General features: G+C 49.9%; 1 protein-coding gene and 1 long non-coding RNA gene across 2 annotated transcripts; both read right to left on the reverse strand.

The window, feature by feature from the left end:
• Positions 1-1,063: 1,063 nt before the first annotated feature.
• Positions 1,064-8,802, reverse strand: ncf1 (neutrophil cytosolic factor 1). Its single transcript, XM_004086612.4, has 11 exons — positions 8,582-8,802; positions 8,429-8,509; positions 8,274-8,349; positions 6,888-7,053; positions 6,749-6,807; positions 6,549-6,671; positions 6,094-6,201; positions 5,711-5,828; positions 2,879-2,986; positions 1,509-1,684; positions 1,064-1,434 (listed from the first exon to the last, which is right to left on the reverse strand). The coding sequence occupies exons 1-11, from the start codon at positions 8,651-8,653 to the stop codon at positions 1,256-1,258; spliced, it is 1,266 nt and encodes a 421-aa protein (XP_004086660.1). The 5' UTR covers positions 8,654-8,802; the 3' UTR covers positions 1,064-1,255.
• A 2,038-nt stretch (positions 8,803-10,840) lies between these two features.
• On the reverse strand, positions 10,841-15,084 carry LOC111948640. The gene is made up of 3 exons (XR_002874598.1): positions 14,095-15,084; positions 11,029-13,971; positions 10,841-10,950 (listed from the first exon to the last, which is right to left on the reverse strand). It is a non-coding gene; the product is annotated as an uncharacterized LOC111948640 (long non-coding RNA).
• Between the last annotated feature and the right edge of the window lie 959 nt (positions 15,085-16,043).

Genomic DNA, 16,043 nt, shown 5'->3' on the forward strand with positions numbered 1-16,043 from the left:
AGGAGACGTTTGAGAGGAGGAACAGTGATGGTGAAAGGATGCTGAGGGGGGAGCTACAGGAAAGAGGAGGACCAAAGAGGAGGTTGACAGTTCCTGCTAACTGGCTCTATTGCATAATGAGCACATTTTGCATCAAGCCTTTTGGGGGAAAATGGTAGAGCAATCAACACAAATAAACTCTTGGTCTTTGTTTGATAGTGTTTAAGCTGTTGATTATCAAAACTTTTATTTCAAGTGAATTATCCCCGTTGCATTTGGGTGTCTGGTTTGCAGGTCGTCTACTGTTGCCTCCCCTTTTTCATGTTTTTTCTCCTTACAGTTCCACACAAGCCCCACCCCTTTCAGGTTGGATTCTTCACCATCGCGTCCTGACCAAAACACTCCAATGAAGTTAGCCTTAAAACTAGAGGCAGAGTGAAGCCTCGTGAAGAGTCATGAAGCACTAAGGTTTGGTATCAACTTTAGTGACGGTGACACCTGGTGGATATCTGAAGCCATGGCAGCCTCTAAAGAGCAGGATCAAACGCGGTTTCAGTCCGTGTGCGATTCAAGTGGTTTTGTGTTGTGTTCTCTTTGTGTTTGAAGGAAAACCTCCAAAGACAACAGTTTGGGTTTGAGGAATTCTATGGTTGCTTTGGAATGAATATTCACGAAAGCTGACAAGTTTTTCAGTCTCTGATCAGTGTCAATGTTTATGTTGATGTTTTTAAGTTTGTTTGTTTAACATAAGCGAAATAAATGTTTCTCACACTCTTTCCTGTCATGTATATGTATTTTATTTTGAAAATACTCTCAGAATCCAGATCTCCATCTCCTCTCAGACCCAGTGCATTCAGATGCTCCTTTTCTTGCTGTTATGGCTCCAAACCACTCAGCCTGTCATCTGGAAATGCATTGAAACTCCGTGAGCCAATGACAAGGAAGCAGGAAGTGAAACAGCGCCGCTCAAAGCTTCCAACCTCATCAGTCACGTGACACCAGTGTTTTGATTCTGGAAGAGTGACAGAAGCTCCAAAGTCTCTGGATCATTCGCCCATAAATGACTGAAACACAGGAGTCCCACTTTATCTTCAGCTAAATGACTTTATTTAGAAAGGAACGCAAGCAGAAGCTCCTCCCACAGCAAAGCTATGCAGGTTCTGGTTTGCTGGTGGTTTCTGTACTGTCATCTGACAGTATGACCAAAAACATTCATGTTTGGCGCTGAAAGCTGCAGAAACTGCAGCAGTGATCGATCTGAGAGGAACAGCTCGCTTTACTTTTTTTGGTCCTGGTTCTGGCTGGAAGAACCGGACTGGGACCTGTGTATGCTGACTTTCTTGCAGGTGTTTGCAGTGCAGCGCTCCAGGATGAGCTCAGGACTGGGCCGGGGGGGGATGACCGGGGTTTCCCTCTTCGTCTCGGTCTCCGATCCATGCAGCTCAGGAATGTTATCTGTCAGCCAGAACCAAACATTAAAAACGGTGGCGTCCACCGGAATCCGTCGTCACACAGGAGCACAGGGTTACCGTGGTTCTTCCTCTCCGTCAGAGGAGACTTCCCCGAGCCTCTGGAGCTCCTGTGAGGCGAGGCCAGGCGGCCGCCTTTCTGCTGCAGGTATCTGCGACTGTTCCTGCGGTAGGCTTCCTGAGAGAGCCGCTGGCGAGACCTGTTATGGATGCTTTTGGCATTTTTGATGGTGGACCTGAAACCAGAACAGGAAGAGTTTGTTTCGTAAACCCAGTTTTCTAAATTCAAAGAGTCAAGAGTCTGAAATCGCTTCAAGGAGAACGCGGTCAATAATGTGGTTCATGGAGAATGGACCCGTTTAGTTTCCTGTGGTCATCCTGAAGGACATCATCCTCATCAGGAACCCTGAAATTTTCCTGCTTTGTCCTCTTAATCCTGCTTCCTTCTAGCTCCTGGCTAGCCTGGTTCCTCCAGGCTTCCTTCAGTCTGAGACCATCGTGGTGCACCGCACCTCACACCCTGTTTTCCTCAGAAGGTTCCCATCCTTCCTCGGAACCTGCTCTGGCACAGTTTGGCTCTAAACCAGTCCAAACCTTTACCAAAGATGGCCAGATTTGGTGAAAATGTGTGAAGGCCAACATTCTTTGAACAACAGGAAAAACTTTACATACATGAACATTTCATTAGAATGAAAAACATCTGAATGTGTTTTTTACCAAAACCATTGTGAATTTCTCCCTTTTTTGGACTGTTCGTTTGCCTCAAGCTTGCATTTTGCCTATTACCACCTTGAAAACAGCCTCTCTGCATGTTAGACACACAGTCGTTTGGTGTTTCACTGGAAAACTGCCAGTTTCCTCGTGTCCTGGAAGCGGTGGACTCACGGTCAACTGTCCCTTTTTCTTTACAGCTAATCTCTGAAAATGAGCTCAGAGTGTCTCAGAAAAGTCGTAAGACAGTTCTGCCACAGGTTTACAGTGGTTTCAAACCCAGTTTAGCCGGGCACAATCAAGAAACCATACTCAGTTTTTAAAAAACTGGGACCTGCACATGACTGATTTTATAAAAGGAGCCTGTGGGCCGGACTTTGGACATGCTTTATGATTGCTGAAGCCTCTTCCTTGTCTTTGATCAAAGTCAGGAAACTCTGGTGTCATGAGTTCACCTGCTGTTGCGTCTTTCACCATTCCAACATTTCCTTTGGTCCTACGCTAAGGTTAGCAGCTCCCAAACAATTGTGCCCCGCCCACTTTGGCGCTACCACTTTAAAGGAATCCATTTCCCCTGTTTATTTATGTTTCAGGTGTTTGGTAGAAAACTTCGAATAGAAAGTAAAAAAAAACTGGTCTTGATTGGTTTCAGAAACAAGAAAGGAATGTGTGTCATGTTGAAGCGTGTCACATGTATGTGGGGCGTTGTTGGTTCAGACCTGCGTGGAGGAGGCCTCTGTCCATGCAGGTTGGTCCTCAGCGTCTGAATTCTCTTGCTGGCTTTGGTCAGGAACATTGATGGAAAATGACCAGTCTCATCCCCTTTCCTGTTCAAAAAGAACTGGACCAGTGTCAGAGAGGGCCGGCTCAGAAGGACTAAGGCAGACCTGGACCAGTTATAGAGGGCCGGCTCAGGCAGACTAAGGCAGAACTGGATCAGTGTCAGAGAGGGCCGGCTCAGGTGGACCAATGTAGAACTGGGCTAGTTCTAGAGAGGGCCAGTTCAGGTGGACCAATGTAGAACTGGGCTAGTTCTAGAGAAGGCCAGCTCAGGCGGACCAAGGCAGAACTGGGCCAGTTCTAGAAGGCCAGCTCAGGCGGACTAAGGCAGAACTGGACCAGTTCTAGAGAGGGTCGGTTCAGGCGGACCAAGGCAGAACTGGATCAGTGTCAGAGAAGGCCGGCTCAGGCGGACCAAGGTAGAACTGGACCAGTTCTAGAGAGGGCCAGCTCAGGTGGACCAATGTAGAACTGGGCTAGTTCTAGAGAAGGCCAGCTCAGGCGGACCAAGGCAGAACTGGGCTAGTTCTAGAGAAGGCTGGCTCAGGCGGACCAAGGCAGAACTGGGCCAGTTCTAGAAGGCCAGCTCAGGCGGACTAAGGCAGAACTGGACCAGTTCTAGAGAGGGTCGGTTCAGGCGGACCAAGGCAGAACTGGATCAGTGTCAGAGAAGGCCGGCTCAGGCAGACCAAGGTAGAACTGGACCAGTTCTAGAGAGGGCCGGCTCAGGCGGACCAAGGCAGACCTGGACCAGTTATAGAGGGCCGGCTCAGGCAGACTAAGGCAGAACTGGATCAGTGTCAGAGAGGGCCAGCTCAGGTGGACCAAGGCAGAACTGGACCAGTTCTAGAGAGGGCCAGCTCAGGCGGACCAATGCAGAACTGAAACAGTTATAGAGGGCCGGCTCAGGCGGACTAAGGCAGAACTGGACCAGTTCTAGAGAGGGCCGGCTCAGGCGGACTAAGGCAGAACTGGATCAGTGTCAGAGAGGGCCGGCTCAGGCGGACCAAGGCAGGACTGGACCAGTTCTAGAGAGGGCTGGCTCAGGCAGACCAAGGCAGAACTGGAGTAGTTCTACAGAGCGCCAGCCCAGGCAGACTAAGGCAGAACTGGATCAGTGTCAGAGAGGGCCGGCTCAGGCAGACCAAGGCAGAACTGGACTAGTTCTAAGGAGCGCCAGCTCAGGCGGACTAAGGCAGAACTGGACCAGTTCTAGAGAGGGCTGGCTCAGGCAGACCAAGGCAGAACTGGACTAGTTCTACAGAGCGCCAGCTCAGGCGGACTAAGGCAGAACTGGATCAGTGTCAGAGAGGGCCAGCTCAGGCGGACCAAGGCAGAACTGGACCAGTTCTAGAGAGGGCCAGCTCAGGCGGACCAATGTAGAACTGGGCTAGTTCTAGAGAAGGCCGGCTCAGGCGGACCAAGGCAGAACTGGATCAGTGTCAGAGAGGGCCAGCTCAGGCGGACCAAGGCAGAACTGGACCAGTTCTAGAGAGGGCCAGCTCAGGTGGACCAATGTAGAACTGGGCTAGTTCTAGAGAAGGCCAGCTCAGGCGGACCAAGGCAGAACTGGGCCAGTTCTAGAAGGCCAGCTCAGGCGGACTAAGGCAGAACTGGACCAGTTCTAGAGAGGGTCGGTTCAGGCGGACCAAGGCAGAACTGGATCAGTGTCAGAGAAGGCCGGCTCAGGCAGACCAAGGTAGAACTGGACCAGTTCTAGAGGGCCGGCTCAGGCGGACCAAGGCAGACCTGGACCAGTTATAGAGGGCCGGCTCAGGCAGACTAAGGCAGAACTGGATCAGTGTCAGAGAGGGCCAGCTCAGGTGGACCAAGGCAGAACTGGACCAGTTCTAGAGAGGGCCAGCTCAGGCGGACCAATGCAGAACTGAAACAGTTATAGAGGGCCGGCTCAGGCGGACTAAGGCAGAACTGGACCAGTTCTAGAGAGGGCCGGCTAAGGCAGACTATGGCAGAACTGGACTAGTTCTAGAGAGCGCCAGCTCAGGCGGACTAAGGCAGAACTGGATCAGTGTCAGAGAGGGCCGGCTCAGGCGGACCAAGGCAGGACTGGACCAGTTCTAGAGAGGGCTGGCTCAGGCAGACCAAGGCAGAACTGGAGTAGTTCTACAGAGCGCCAGCCCAGGCAGACTAAGGCAGAACTGGATCAGTGTCAGAGAGGGCCGGCTCAGGCAGACCAAGGCAGAACTGGACTAGTTCTAAGGAGCGCCAGCTCAGGCGGACTAAGGCAGAACTGGACCAGTTCTAGAGAGGGCTGGCTCAGGCAGACCAAGGCAGAACTGGACTAGTTCTACAGAGCGCCAGCTCAGGCGGACTAAGGCAGAACTGGATCAGTGTCAGAGAGGGCCAGCTCAGGCGGACCAAGGCAGAACTGGACCAGTTCTAGAGAGGGCCAGCTCAGGCGGACCAATGCAGAACTGAAACAGTTATAGAGGGCCGGCTCAGGCGGACTAAGGCAGAACTGGACCAGTTCTAGAGAGGGCCAGCTCAGGCGGACCAATGTAGAACTGGGCTAGTTCTAGAGAAGGCCGGCTCAGGCGGACCAAGGCAGAACTGGGCCAGTTCTAGAAGGCCAGCTCAGGCGGACTAAGGCAGAACTGGACCAGTTCTAGAGAGGGCTGGCTCAGGCAGACCAAGGCAGAACTGGAGTAGTTCTACAGAGCGCCAGCCCAGGCAGACTAAGGCAGAACTGGTTTAGTGTCAGTGAGGGCCGGCGGACCAAGGCTGACATGTGGTCCAGACAAATGTCTTACCTGACCACCCACCATCCATCCAGCAGCTTGTGAATAACCTCCACGGTCTCCCCCAGGTCCAGAGAGATCTCGTCGTCCTGTTCCGCCTTGTAGGCGTTGGTGGTGACGTGAAGCTCTCCTTTAGTGACACAATGATGAGAGCTCAGCTCAGTGTTTCAGCTGGCCTAAGGTACAAAACCCTGTTAGCTTCAATCTCAACAAGGCTGTTCACTATGATGACAACCCCCCCCCCCCCCCCCCCCCAGCACACACACATGGATGAAAGTATTGCCCCTTTGTCAGCACCACAGTTCAGGTGGGCTGTGCCAAAGCGCACTATGGGAAGAGACTGGTGCAGACCTAACAGCTCAGTGTGAAAGCGGCCTTTTGAGGTTTGTTCTTGCCTTCATAGTCAGGTTCTGCCTCCTCTGCCTCCTCCGGTCCATCCAGCGGCTCCAAGTAAGATGCAGGCACCCATCCCCGTTTGGCCTCGCACTGACAGAACCACCAACCTCAATGCAACAACAGCACAGACAGGAAGGACTGGTGACACCTGGATATACCTGAACATGCATCTTGACTCATTTAAAAGCCATCAGACAGAACCTCATTGCTTGTTGTTTCAAGTGTGATCAACTCCAAACAGACCAGAGGAGGCTGAAGGTTAGAACATTTCTGATTCTCAGGGTCATTTCTTAAGGAGACACGTCTCCTGGAATGAAGATCCTGGTTGTGATGGATCAGTTCTGGGTGGAGGTTCTGACTATGATGAAGGGACGATTGGAAAAACAACTCCTTCCTTGATCTCTGCAGCCTGTTTCCGTTGTTGGTGGTCTTGGTTGGATGGTAGAGGACTCACCATTCGAATTTTTCTCCAAGATCTCCACGAGGTCGCCGTCGTGCAGGTTGAGCTCGTGTTTAGATGTTTTTTCAAAGTCTGCAATCACTCTGTAGGTGTCCAGGATGATGGGCCCAGAGATCTCTGTAAGAAACAACTCATTGGTCAGAGTGCAGGGGACAATGAGCGGGAACTGACTTGGTGCATGGAGGAGTTCCCACCAGCAGCAGTGCCCTGGGCCGGTTCTTTAGACACCACAAAGGTCTGGTTTCTCTTGGTTCTGCAGAGAGAAGGGTCAGGTCCAACAGAAATTCTGGACTTACAAAAATAAGGATATTTTTGTGTGCTTGTGAAACGCACATGTTTGGCGCCGGTGGGTTTTCATCCTCAGGGCGAACCTTGAAAAAGTTGGAGAGTTCTTTGCAGCGGGAGATGTGGGGCGGCAGGCTGACCAGCAGGTGGCAGTAATCCACCAAGGTCGTCTTTCTGTTTTCTCTGGATTTCTGGCTCTCCAGCCATCGTGGAGCTGAGGACACAAAGACAAGAGCATCTCCTTTCCTGGGAAAAGGGCTTCATTCGGCCAAGTCCCTCTAAATATGTACATTTGACCAAGTCTTGTGTGCTCTGAAGACTTTGGTTCAGCCATGAAGGGGCAAACGCCGACCACGCCTTCAGCTGCCTGCATTAGTTCGGACACAGAGGCTCTAAAGGGCTGCACAAATCTGAAACAGCTCTCAAACTCAATTCCATGTTACATTGAGGACAGCTGTGGTCCAGAGGTAGAGCGGTCAACCTGTAACTGAAAGGTTGCAGGCTTGATTCCCACCTTGCCCTTCCTTTGGCAATTCACTGAACCCCACATAACTCGTGGTGGTTACAGGCAGATGCCAGTGCAGGACAGCAGTGAGTGAATGTGGCTGCAAAGCTCTTTGGGTCTTCATGAAGGCGGGAAAGCGTTAGAAGTGCCGTTTCCAGATGATGAGAGAAACTGTGAGGAAACCTTCAGTCAGGGCTGCTGTTGCAGCAAACCTGAGGTCTTTGCTTCTCCTTTTCCCGACAGCACCACAGGTTTTGTAACGAACATTTCTCAAAAAACAGTTCTGTTTTCATCAGGAGAGAGACCAATGAGCGATCTGCTTCTTTCCTCATACCTGGCTGTTGGCCGTCACACCTGGAAACGCTCGATAAATCGACTTTCTGAAAGCCCCTAATCACGTTTAGATACTCCATCCTGTTCATCAACTGTGCGGCTCCTCTACGGATCCTTGTTTCACCTAAAGAACCACGAGTTTGTAGTGCTTTCTGATCAAAGGACAGCAGATGTGGAAGTTCCAGTTAAACTGTTGAAACTCCTGATGTCCTCAGTGTGACGATGAGGCATCTGTTCCTAAAACCCCCTTCATCTTTCTGAAAATAACCGGCGTGTTATTGTCTGAAAAAATCCACATTTCCCACACTGCCACTGATCCGGTTAAAGGGATGGAAGGAGTGAGTCTGTGTGACCACACCTTCTTCAGAATGTCACATGTGGACCATTGTGTCCCTCAGAACCGGACTCTGTCCTTGTGCTAAACCCATAAACCGTCTCCACACGCTTCATCTGTTCTGGCTGAAGCCCCGCTTCAAAAGCTAAAGCTTTAGTTTGTGAGTGACACAAGAAAGGAGGCGTCCTCGTGCACGACCCCCCCCCCCCCCCCTTTAACTACACAGCACAGCTGAACATTGAGGAAAAGAATGTGGTTTTACCTGGGAGTTTAGGGATGATTCTGTCCTTCGCCTCGATCTGACCAGCCTCGATGGGAAACATGTCCTTCAGGGATTTCTGGGACCAAACCGCGACAGACCGTGAAGATCAGGCACTTATGATGTCATGGTCTGTGAAGACGAGTGCAGGAGCTCACATGGAAAGTGTGGATTTCAGGATAGCTCCTGTAGATGAGCTTCTCCGACTGGTCGCTCCACTTCACCATCAGCATGTACACCTGAAGCCAACATGACAAGCACCGTCAGCGCCAGAGGATCCCAGTCCTGCTGAGCACAACCCGCAGACTTACAAAGTGCTGAGTCGGGAAGAAGCGTTTCTCGATGCCCAGCAGCTCAACGTGCCGGACGTAGACGTCCTCCATGGCGAGCAGCAGGTGGATGCAGGAGGATGGAGGCTTGTGAGCTGTGAGGCCGGCAGGCTGTCAGAGGAAGAGAAAACAGGAAGGAAGCGTGATGCTTTCACTGACGGTTAGACATTCTATGTTTATGAAAGGACACATTTGGATCTGTCCAAGCCCCTTCAGACTCGTCCCTTTCCTCCTCAGAGGCCAAAAGAGAGAATAAAACAGTGGAAATGGAAAAGGCCCCAAATGTGTGAAAACTGAAAACTTTGAGAGTTACAGAATCCGAAAGGCTGGATTTCAATTGTGTTTATGCAGCTGAGGTTTCCATGACAACCATCACAGTTTTCCAGCCTCAGTTGGATTAATGTTCTTGGTTTTTATATCTGTTCACCAAAGGATCATTTTCAGATATGCTCATAAGCCACGCCCACATTGCTCAGAGGCATAGCTGTCTTGACATTAAAGGGAAATTGTTCTTTTTAAAAACTGTAAAATCTTTATACGTGTAATGGTCGTGCATTTATCCGGGTAAAACACGCTTCTTGATCTTTTTACAAAACAGACCAGACGGATGCTTCAGGACTCGATCAGGACCAACAGACCTCAGAGTTATTGTGAAGCATTTGGCCTGAAATGTTGAAGTGTTTGACCAAAAACTTCTAAATCAGTAAACGTAACTGCACCAAAACAGAGAGGAAATTTGTCAAATGTAAACCAGATTTTCTAAATATGTTCACACCTCACTGACTAATGTGTGGCAGCGACTGAACAGCAGTTCCTTCTACTAAGACTGAAACTTTTGTAAAGGAGATGATCAACAGTTTGACCTCCAAAGCAGTAAAACATGAAGCACATCTGGGAGTTTCCCCTCAAGTCCTCATCTGAGCAGAAAAAGGAGAAGGGCTGCTTCTTTCACTCCTGCAGCTGCAATCGTTTATTCCAAAACAGGAACCAGCGAAGACCCACATGATGAAACTTCCTCCCATGTGTGCTGTACATTTGCATGTTTGTGTTGATCAGAGTGAATATGTTCTACCGGAAACAACTGACAGGTTTCAGTCTTCATGTGTGGATGGTAAATGGCGTATACTTATATAGCGCCTTTCTACCTACAAAGTGCTTTTACAGTCACACACACATTCACACACTGGTGGCCGCGCCGCTGCCAAACACAGGCGCCCGCCTACCCCCAGAGGCAAGGTGGGGTTCAGTGTCTTGCCCAAGGACACTTCGACTCATGGGCGTGCAAGGCAGGAATTGAACCTGCAGTCTTACGATCATGGGTCGACCGCCCTACCGCTGCACCACGGCTGCCCGGATGAGTTGTGTTGTGCAGGAGTTTCTGCACAGCAGTAGATGGACGACTGCATGTTGGATTCTTCATGCCAGGGTTTTCGTTTTAGATCTTTGGGGGTTAATTTATGATCATTTTCATCACAGGCCAGTCGTATGTAGTTGTAACACGGAGACAACCAAATTGCAGCTTGTGTAGCGCTGTCCAAGGTGACAGTCGCTTGGTTGAGTTCGAACCACGGTGATATAATAATAGTTTTACTTCTATGCTGTCTTCGCTTAAGCCAAATAACAGTCATGATGTGTTGCTCATTTCAGTTTCAACCATGTTTATCAAAAGTCATATTTAAATTAAATAAAATATTGAACACAAAATGGATCCAAATGTTCAACCATACTTAGGTATTTACTTTATTAAAAGGCAGAAGGATTGAAACAGGTATAGAAGTTCTTTAAAAGTGTCAAATAAATTGAGAAACTATTAAAAATTTTGGGAAATTTTATCAAAACTTAACTATTAAATGTGTAAGAAAACCATTTTCACAAAATAGATTTCAAACTAAATGAAATATTTTCTCATTGAAGGTGAACAGCAGGATCATAATCAGTCTGATCATGAAAAAGTCTGCAGGCAAACCTTTGCTCAGGTTTAGCTGAGAGTGTCATGTAGTCAAAGACGTGGCAGACCCAGATGCTGAAACCCAGAAGTATTCAGAGCCCCTAGTTCTTGGATTTTTACCTGGGGGGGGGGTACAGAGTAATACGAAGAGCTTGGAAGAAGATCCTGCGTAGTGTGTAGTAGTGTAGTAGTGTGTAGCGATCGTCTCACTGAGGACAGCGGAGCTTGAGGGGAGAGACGCGAGGACACGTCGGGGCGTAGAACCAGAAGAGACAAGGCGTGGGGCTGAGGAAAGGGTAACCAACTTGAGGCGAGGTGTGGACGCCGAGGACGGCGGAACCAGCTTGGAATGAGAAGTGGAGCTCTGGATGAGGGGGAACCAGCTTGACCCGTGGAAATGAACCTGAAGGTAAGTACAAGGCGAGATGGGAAGGATGCAAACAGGAATCATAAACTTGACTGAAAGGCCAGACTTAGGCACCGGAGTGAGTTTAACGAACTGGCGTTGGATTCTGGTGAGCCGCTCCCTTATGAAGGTCTGGCAGATGATGAGGTGATGATGGTCAGCTGGTTCCAATCAGCAGAGCAGGAGCTGTGAGGGGGGATGTGATCTGACAGAGGCACCGTGACTGTACCCCCCCTCAACGACCGCCTCCAGGCGGTCCGGGACGGCAATCCGGGTGGGCCCGGAAGAAGTCATCCAGGAGGGAACGGTCCAGAATCATAGAGCGGGAGATCCACGAGCGCTCCTCCGGACCGTAACCCTCCCAGTCCACCAAATACTGAAAACCGCGGCCCCGGCGGCGAATGTCCAAAGTCCGACTGACTGTGAAGGCAGGGGCGCCGGGTGGGTGGTGGGGAAGTGGACGGTGGGCAAAGGGGACTCTCCTGGAAGGGTTTAATTTGTGAAATATGGAAAGAGGGGTGTACCTTGAGTGCCGCAGTCTGACGCAGGAGGGGTTGATAATCCTCTCGATGACGTAAGGGCCAATATAACTGGGAGCCAGTTTGCGGGAGGTAGCTTGAAGGGGAATGTTCCGTGACGACAGCCAGACTTTTTGACCCGATTGGTTATCAGGACCAGCCCTTCTGCGACAGTTGGCCAAGCGGCAGTTTTTCTCCCGGGTGCGTAAGAGAGCAGCCTTGGCTTGGTGCCGGAAGCGTTGGTTGCACTGCAGATGGTGTTGGACAGAGGGAACCGCTAGATCAAGCTCGTGAGAGGGGAACAGAGGAGGTGAGTAGCCGAGTGAAGCTTCGAATGGGGACATACCTGTGGCGGAGGAGGGATGATTATTGTGCGCGTACTCTGTCTATACAAGAAACTTAGACCAATTGGCCGGATTTTGAGCGGCAAGACAGCGGTGAGCGGCTTCTAGCTCTTGATTAGCGCGCTCTGCTTGTCTATTAGATTGTGGGTGATAACCTGAGGTAAGAATGACTGTGGTGCCCAGGGCAGAGCAGAAGGCCCTCCAGACCTGGGACACGAATTGTGGTCCCCGGTCGGATACAATGTCCTTGAAAAGCGATCGATAATGGTAAGAATAACCGTATTACCTAAAGACGGGGGTAATCCAGTAAAGAAGTCTATGGCCAGGTGGGACCAAGGGCGTTTGGCGATAGGTAGAGGGCCGGGGGCGCATTGGAAGATTTAGATCTGGCGCAGATGGTACATGCAGCAACAAACTCCCTAACATCCCGCTCCATGGTCGGCCAGAAAAACCTATGCTATTACCCATTAGATTGAGCGTTCTTTGGGTCCCTCCGTGGCAGGCAATACGGGAGGAGTGACCCCAAGTGAGAACGTCCGAACGAAGTGAAGTAGGAACATATAATAGATTAGCTGGGGGAAGAGGATGATCAGGTTCTTCGTGCTGGGCCTGTAGGACGCGCGTCTCTATATCCCAAGTAATGTTTCCTATGACGTAGATGGACGGCCTCTTGGGGGAAGACACGTGAAAGGGCATCAGGTTTAACGTTCCAACTACCAGGACTATAGGTGATGGTGAATGCAAACCGGCGTACATGGTTGGTGTGTTGTTCTAAGTTAGGAGAATAGACGAGTATGTCGTCACAAATACGAATCTATTAAGAAAATCCCGGAGAACATCATTAACGAGGTGCTGAAACACTGCTGGGGCGTTAGTGAGCCCAAAAGGCATCACTGGGTATTCGGAGTGCCCTAGAGGGGTGTTGAAGGCAGTTTTTCATTCATCTCCCTCGTGCATGCGAACAAGATGGTACGCGATCCGGAGATCTAACTTGGAAAATACACGCGCTACCTGAACAGAATCTAAGGCGGAACTGATAAGGGGCAGAGAACATTTATTTTTAACAGTGATCTGGTTGAGATCCCGGTAGTCAATACAGGGTCATAAGGTTTTATCTTTCTTCTGGACGAAGAAAAAACCAGCACTGACAGGAGATGAGGATGGGCGGATGTGACCTGAAGAAAGGGATTCGTGAATATATTTCTCCATCGCGAGTTTTTCAGGGCCGGACAGATTGAAAAGACGGCCCTTAGGGAGCGTGGCTCCGCTTAATAGCTCGATGGAGCAGTCATAGGGCCTGTGAGGGGGTAAAGCACCCGCCTTTATTTTACTGAACACCGACTTGAGGTCATGATGATAGGAGGGTACCTTGGTGAGGTCGATCTCTTCCGAAACCGGATCAGGGCTGGGGGGCACGGAGGGAATGGCGGAGCGGAGACAGTTAACCATACAGTGGGTGCTCCAATTGGTGATCTGATAGTTAGCCCAGTCGAATTGTGGATTGTGATTACGTAACCAGGGGAACCCTAAGATAACAGGAGACTGGAGAGTTTGGGTGATGTAAAATTGCAAGTATTCATGATGGTTACCAGAGGTGATGAGTTGGACCGGCTTGGTGCAATGAGTGATGCGAGTGAGCAGTTGTCTGCCTAACCCAGCCGCTTTGACCGGATGGTCCAGAGGTTCGACGGGGAGGCTGAGCTTGGAAACCAAATGAGAGTCAATAAAACTTTGTTCTGCTCCAGAATCAATGAGAGCCTGACATTCATGAGTCTGGGACTGGTGGCATAGCTTGACAGGAACGTAGAGGAAATTATTTTCCTGAGTAACAGATGGAGGACCCTCCCGCGGCCTGTCTTCTAGCGGGGGGCTCTTGAGTTTAAACGCAAAGAACACTGATGAACGTGATGGCCAGATTGACCACAATAAAAGCAGGTACCTTCCTCCTTACGTCGACGACATTCCTCCGGGGTGAGCTTGGAGTGGCCGATCTGCATCGGTTCCTCAGAGGTTCGATTGATGTTTTAACGGAAGCCAGGAGGAGATGGTCCTGACCTGGTGATTTGAGGACGTGAGCGCTCCATCTGTCGTTCCCGGAGCCGTATGTCAGACCAAAAGGCGGCGGTGACGAGCTCTTCGAATGTCTTAGCTTCGGGCTGTGAACATAAGTGTTCTTTGATATTTTCATTTAAAGACTGATAGAACACGCCTTTGAGGGCGACGTCTGGCCAGCCAGCCTCCACCGCTAGGATGCGGAAATCAATTAAATGTTCACTTACAGCACAGCTGCGTTGTCTTAGTCCCAAAGGCGACAGGTAGCCTCCTCAGCTTTGCGGGGTAGGTCGAAGACCAGACGAAACTCCCCGATGAAACGTTCAAAAGGCACTTAGAAAATAGGGTTAGCAGATAAGTAAGCTTGGGCCCATTGGAGAGCTTTACCTCGGAGGGAGTTAACGACAAGAGTAATCTTGCTGTGGTCAGCGTGGTAATACCACAGGGCCTGCTGAAAGATTAATTGGCATTCTAAAAGAAAACATCCGCACTATTCAACGTCACCTTGAAATGGTTCGGGTTGTAGGCGGAAGTTTTCTTGAGTCCAGTTGGCGGTGGATTGATTAGAACCCCCAGCAGGGGGAGATGATGAGCTAAATGTAGTCGTGGCCGATTGCTGACCTGTTAGCTCAACTAAGACTTGAGAAATGCCGTCCAAACGGCGGAACAAATCCTGCTGGGCTGACGCCATCTGGCTGAGGGTTTCGGCTTGATGACCGAGCGCTAATCCTTGCTGCGTGACGGCGAAACAGAGTCCTTCCGGGTCAGCTGGGTCTGGGTGTTGGCCAGTTCGTTCTGTCATGACGTCAAAGACGTGGCAGACCCAGATGCTGAAACCCGGAAGTACTCAGAGCCCATAGTTCTTTGAAAAGATTTATTTTTACCCGGGGGGCGGGGGGGTACAGAGTAATACAAAGAGCTTGGAAGAAAATCTTTCGTAGTATGTAACTATCGTCTTGGAGGTTGAAGGTGATGAGTTCTGCGTGGGCCACTGAGGATAGCGGAGCTTGAGGGGAGAGACGCGAGGACGCGTCGGGGAGTAGAACCAGAAGAGTGTGTGTTTTACCAGCAGTCGGATCCAACCGGCCTAGAAGGTTAATCCTAAACTAACAAGGATGAAGAACTCAAGAAAACTGCGGCGGTTCATCGGAAAATATAGAAGTGGATGCCCACCCCCCAGGGACACGGACACCCCCGGCTCAGGTGTAATGTAAACCGGCCCCCCCCTGGGGCGGAGAGAGCACCGCCTTCCTTGCAAAATGTGTGTGGATGTCTGTATGTTTGTGAGGGTGTGTGTGTGCATGTGTGTGTGTTTGTGTTGGAATGTATATTTTGAGGGGGGAGGGGTGTGTGTACTAAGGGGGGTGCAGTTAAAATTGGCGGGTAGATCACTGAGGGGACATCACTGTGAGTAATCGGGAGATGTCCCCTCACCCTCCCCACCAAGGGGCCCTAAATGTCTAAGGTGCGGTTAAAATTGGCGGGTAGGGTGCCAGGAGGACATCTGCTGCTTGCTGGCAGTGATGTCCAAGCACCCCCCATACCAAGGGCCCTACATGTCTAAGGTGCAAATAAAACCGAAAGAGGGGGTTCCACTCCATACAGCAACCATGGGAGGGGGGACCACTGCCAAGTAGCCCCCTGCGGCGGCTGCATTCCTGAGTGGGAATCTGTTCTTCAGCCTGCCCCTGCTGTCTGCATGGCCTTTGCTTGTCAAAGCCAATATTTTCTTTACAACTCAAATTTACATATTTATCTAACTAAATGTAATATTACTCCAATTCAATTAAAGTTTTCTATCTTAATTTATTGTACTTCTTGAACTCTCATGTGTCTAAGTTTAATGTATTAGATATTCACATTTTTATGGTAATAAAATGAAAAAAAAAAAACAATATAGATTCACAACATGAAATAATCTACCATAACTCTGACTTTGACATCACACAGACTAACACTAGTGGTGCTAAATATCCTCATCTTCCTCTTCCTCCCTCTCACTCATGGTGGAGAAAGAATTAAACATAACTGGACAAATAACTAGACAAAACACAGTAAAACAGCTAAACAACTAAACACATTTGGTCAAAAACCCACACTTAAACCCAAATCCGTCCAGACAGGCAAAGGAAATGATATCCCACAATTCCTTGCGGTGCCGATCTAACAGCAGCAC

The sequence above is a fragment of the Oryzias latipes genome, chromosome 14, assembly GCF_002234675.1.
Source record: "Oryzias latipes chromosome 14, ASM223467v1".
Lineage (NCBI taxonomy): Eukaryota > Metazoa > Chordata > Actinopteri > Beloniformes > Adrianichthyidae > Oryzias > Oryzias latipes.

Excerpts from the sequence above, each read along its gene's own strand:
- ncf1 (XM_004086612.4), bottom strand. The coding sequence starts at position 8,653 with ATGGAGGACGTCTACGTCCGGCACGTTGAGCTGCTGGGCATCGAGAAA. Across the intron at positions 6,808-6,887 it reads AACCCACCGGCGCCAAACAT|AACCAAGAGAAACCAGACCT; the intron begins GTGCGTTTCACA and ends TTCTCTCTGCAG. Across the intron at positions 1,685-2,878 it reads CAGAGGCCTCCTCCACGCAG|GTCCACCATCAAAAATGCCA; the intron begins GTCTGAACCAAC and ends TTCTGGTTTCAG.